This window comes from Asterias amurensis, chromosome 13 (genome assembly GCF_032118995.1).
Source record: "Asterias amurensis chromosome 13, ASM3211899v1".
NCBI classification, from domain to species: Eukaryota; Metazoa; Echinodermata; class Asteroidea; order Forcipulatida; family Asteriidae; genus Asterias; species Asterias amurensis.
The window spans coordinates 7,540,516-7,544,580 of record NC_092660.1 but is presented as its reverse complement, the minus strand read 5'-3'; the positions used below and the strand labels follow the sequence as shown (position 1 = coordinate 7,544,580).

At 38.5% G+C, this 4,065-nt stretch overlaps 1 protein-coding gene and 1 pseudogene across 1 annotated transcript; both read left to right on the top strand.

Annotated features, from left to right (window-relative positions):
• Window positions 1-794: 794 nt before the first annotated feature.
• Window positions 795-1,759, top strand: LOC139946198 (uncharacterized; annotated as a pseudogene).
• A 119-nt stretch (window positions 1,760-1,878) lies between these two features.
• On the top strand, window positions 1,879-2,781 carry LOC139946197 (uncharacterized). The gene has a single exon (XM_071943820.1). It carries the CDS (start codon window positions 1,879-1,881, stop codon window positions 2,779-2,781), a length of 903 nt encoding a protein of 300 aa, XP_071799921.1.
• Window positions 2,782-4,065: the final 1,284 nt, after the last annotated feature.

Genomic DNA, 4,065 nt, shown 5'->3' with positions numbered 1-4,065 from the left:
AACGAGATTTCCTTTGTCACTGATTCCATTCTTGAATTGTTGACTTCAAACAGAATATCAGAGAAGCCAGTCCCATCTTACACAGTTAGTCCGTTATCTGTAGCTTTTCAACCTTCAGGGAAGAAACGATTAATACTTGACTTGAGCAGGATAAATAAGTTTGTACAAAAGAATCATTTCAAAATCGATGACTGGAAAGCTGCCTTGCAGTTTTTCTCTGAAAATGCACAGCTTATAACTTTTGACCTTAAATCAGGTTATCATCACATATACATAGCTAAGGCTTATCAGAAGGATCTCGGGTTTTCATAGACAATTAATGGAGTTCAAAGATATTTCGAACTCACTTTCTTCCTTTTGGCTTATCGTCTGCTCCACTAATTTTCACAAAAGTGCTGAAACCTTTGGTCACACATTGGAGAGCTTCTGGTATTCTAATTGCTCTATACTTGGATGATGGTTTTATTGTTATTCCAAAGTTAACAAATAATACTGAAATTGATGCAACTGAAGCTAAGAAAATATGTAAACATGTGAGAGTTGATTTGTTAAGAGCGGGATTCATTTATAACATTGCCAAGAGCGTATGGGAGCCTTCAGAGTCAATTGAATGGTTAGGTATGCGTTGGGACACTAGAGAAGGAACACTTAGAGTACTTGACAGGCGCATAGATAAAATACAAAAAAACATTCGTGAAATTCAAGAAACGCACAACTTAACTGTTCGTAAACTACATTCTTTTGTTGGACAAATTATTTCACTTGGTCCAGTATGTGGCAATATTTCTAGGCTTATGACTAGGCATTGCCAAGTTCAGATCGCTCAAGCCAACGACGAAGCTGATTCAATAACTTTAACTCACCAAACCAATTCTGAAGTTCAGTTCTGGTCCCGAAATGTTTCTATATTAAATGTAAGGCACGTATTTGCAAGTAGGAAAGTGAATAAGATTGTATGTTGTGATGCAAGTGCAACAGGGTCGGGTGCAATCGTTTGTAATGATGTACATACAGCCCACAAGCAATGGTCAGAAGAACAAGCAACCAAAAGTTCCACATGGAGAGAACTTAATACCATTCTTATCGCTATTTCTTCCTTCTTACCTATGGTTTCGGGGTCCCAGTTAAAGATTTATACAGATAGTCAACCTGCGGCAAGGATTGTTGAAGTTGGCAGTATGAATACAGAATTACAAGGAATCGCAAATGACATATTTCAGATTTGCATGCATCACAACATTAGAATTGAAGTTGAATGGATCCCTAGGAATAAAAACGAACAAGCAGATTTCGTAAGTAGATTGGTTGACACTGATGATTGGATGATATCAACACCATTTTTTCATATTCTAACAAAGCTGTGGGGTCCATTTTCCGTAGATTGTTTCGCCTGTCATTATAATACCAAACTTCCACGTTTCTTTTCGAGATTTTGGAACCCGGGCACTTCTGGAGTAGATGCCTTTGCCCAAAATTGGTCAGGAGAGAATTGTCTATTAGTACCCCTAGTGGTTTTGATTCCGAGTGTTTTACAGACACTCCTCAACTGTAAAGCTAAAGGTACTTTAGTTTTCCCACAGTGGCCTTCTTCAGTGTTTTGGTCAATTATGTGGTTACACTACAAAAAATGGATAGAGGGATTTGTTTCAGTCGAAGGGGAAAATGCTTTGGAACTTGGAAGGAACAAAAATTCATTACTCGGTTCCCAGAGATTTAAAGGTGTTATTGTGCTGTTTTCATCGATTGCACTGCAACCTAACTGATTCCGAATCTTTAATGGATTATTACTTGTTCAATATATTGTATTTATTTTTGCTTGCACTATAGATAGTATACTCACAACCGTTTTGGACAGAATTTCCAATCCAGCTGGACAGTATGAGAAGACAAATCTTCAATGAAGCTGTGTTGTCTAAGGCAGATGGCACAACCATTGCATATTTATACAAATGCAGGCAGTTTTTTGCTTGGATTAAGGAAATGTGTACAGACATAAAACTTCCAATTCAAGAGGAAGTAATAGCCGCATACTTTGTTCAATTAAAAGAAAAAGCAAACTCGAATAGCGTTCTCACATCAGCTGCAGCAGCCATCAAATGGGTACATACTTTAGTTAATGCAAAAATAAACCCGGTAGACCCACCAATAGTTCAACAGATTTTAGTAAGTGCCAGACGTCAACTTCACAAACCACCAATTCAAAAAGAACCAATAACTCTAGAGCAAGTTAAACGTATAGTTGACCAATTAGGAGGAGCTGATAACACATTAATGGAACTAAGAACAGCCTGCTATGTTTCCTTAAAATTCGCCCTACTTTTCAGGCACGATGAAATGGTGCAGATAAAGGCTTCTCATATTGAAGAACTTCCGAATAATAAAGGATTTAGTATTTTCATACCCAGATCCAAGACGGACATTTTTAGAGAAGGGAATAAAGCTTATCTATCCGATACTCACACCTCGTACTCCCCTGTTGCGATATTACGGAATTTTATGTCCAGATCTAGTGTTACAATTGGTCAAGATGTACATCTATTCACAGCACTATCATACCATCCCAGTATTAAAATGTATAAACCTCATGTGAATAAGCCCCTAAGTTATACTAGATGTCGTGAATTATTTATAGATGCTCTTAAATTAATAGGAATTCAAAACCCGAAGATATACGGTTTGCATAGTCTGAGATCGGGGGGAGCCTCCCATTTGGCAAATAAAGGAGTTATACAAAGGTACAAATCAGAGACATTAATCGAGCAGGTGAAGGATATTTTTTGATATCCTTCCATTGTCTTAAGCTATGTCACTATTGAGCACATCACAACTTCTGGAAGGTGGTAGCAGCAATCATATTTCATCATTGTTCGAGAGGTCTTCACACACGCGTGACGATGGCGTGCTGACCTGCCCTGTATGTTCAAATTCTACACTTTTATGCTGTTCGTGGTTTTCTCGGTCAATTTCGGAAAATGAGCAGCCAATTTAACCACCAGCCTATTCTATTTCGCACGAAATCGAATGCTTCTGAAAAGGGTAATTCGATTTCATTTTAAGACTAGTCAAATGTACTTTTACGTTATTCAATTTAACAAAATAATCATTCCATTTAACAATTCATCGAAGCTGCATTTAAATTCGCATGATTTTTTTGGGGGCAGTCAATTCTGGAATTTGTGCATTCCTAAAAACGCTTGGTTAACTTGTGTTTCCTTACGAATGTTAAAGGCATGCTGCTCATTATTTTGTCACTCTTTAACATAATTATGCCAAGAAGTCTGGCACGCCAACAGATTTATGGTAAAAAAACATAAAAAATAAAAAAAATTAAAAATCGGGTCTTGCTCAGTTAACCATTAAATCTCTCCCGAAAACACCTTATGGGGCCCCAGGCAAAGTCTACTGGAAATATACAAACAAACAAACAAATAAGGTTCGCTTGCTTTAAAAGGGAAGTTAGAAACAGGGGTCGTTCACACGCCGTACTAAAGTTGGTCTAAGTCCACTTAGACCGGTTCGGGTTCAACTTTTGTGCGTGTGAACGCAAATAAAGTTAGACCGGATCGGGTTTAAACCCCAAAACTTAAACCGTCCAGCGAGGCGGTCTAAGTCTAAACCGGTTCGGGTTTATCTTTTAACACTGCGTGTGGACAGAATGACATCCGGTTTTAACTCACAACGGACGACCCATTGTGTGGTTCAATGCACACGCCCAGGACCCGGAGTGCTTGTATACGGTTTCTGTTGCCTCTGATGCTGAAAAGCACCGAGTATTTATATTACTTTCTTGCCGCTTACCGAGTTGGCGAAACCCTCTCGATCGCATCGGTGTATGCAGTTTAACACAGGCCCACGCCCATGATTTATTAAATTCTGAAACAAAATTATATTTTCCAAGCTTTTTTTGTTGAGTGTCCTACAATAAATTGAAACTGTTTTTCATGCGTATACTACAAGCGCAGCGAAGAAGCATATGTATTGCTTCTCACATGTACAGTGCTGCCATCCCATAGTGATCACTCTCTGATATCCCATAGTTATCCATCACCGATCCCGTGGATGTGC

Coding starts and splice junctions, on each gene's coding strand:
- LOC139946197 (XM_071943820.1), top strand. CDS start 1,879: ATGAGAAGACAAATCTTCAATGAAGCTGTGTTGTCTAAGGCAGATGGC.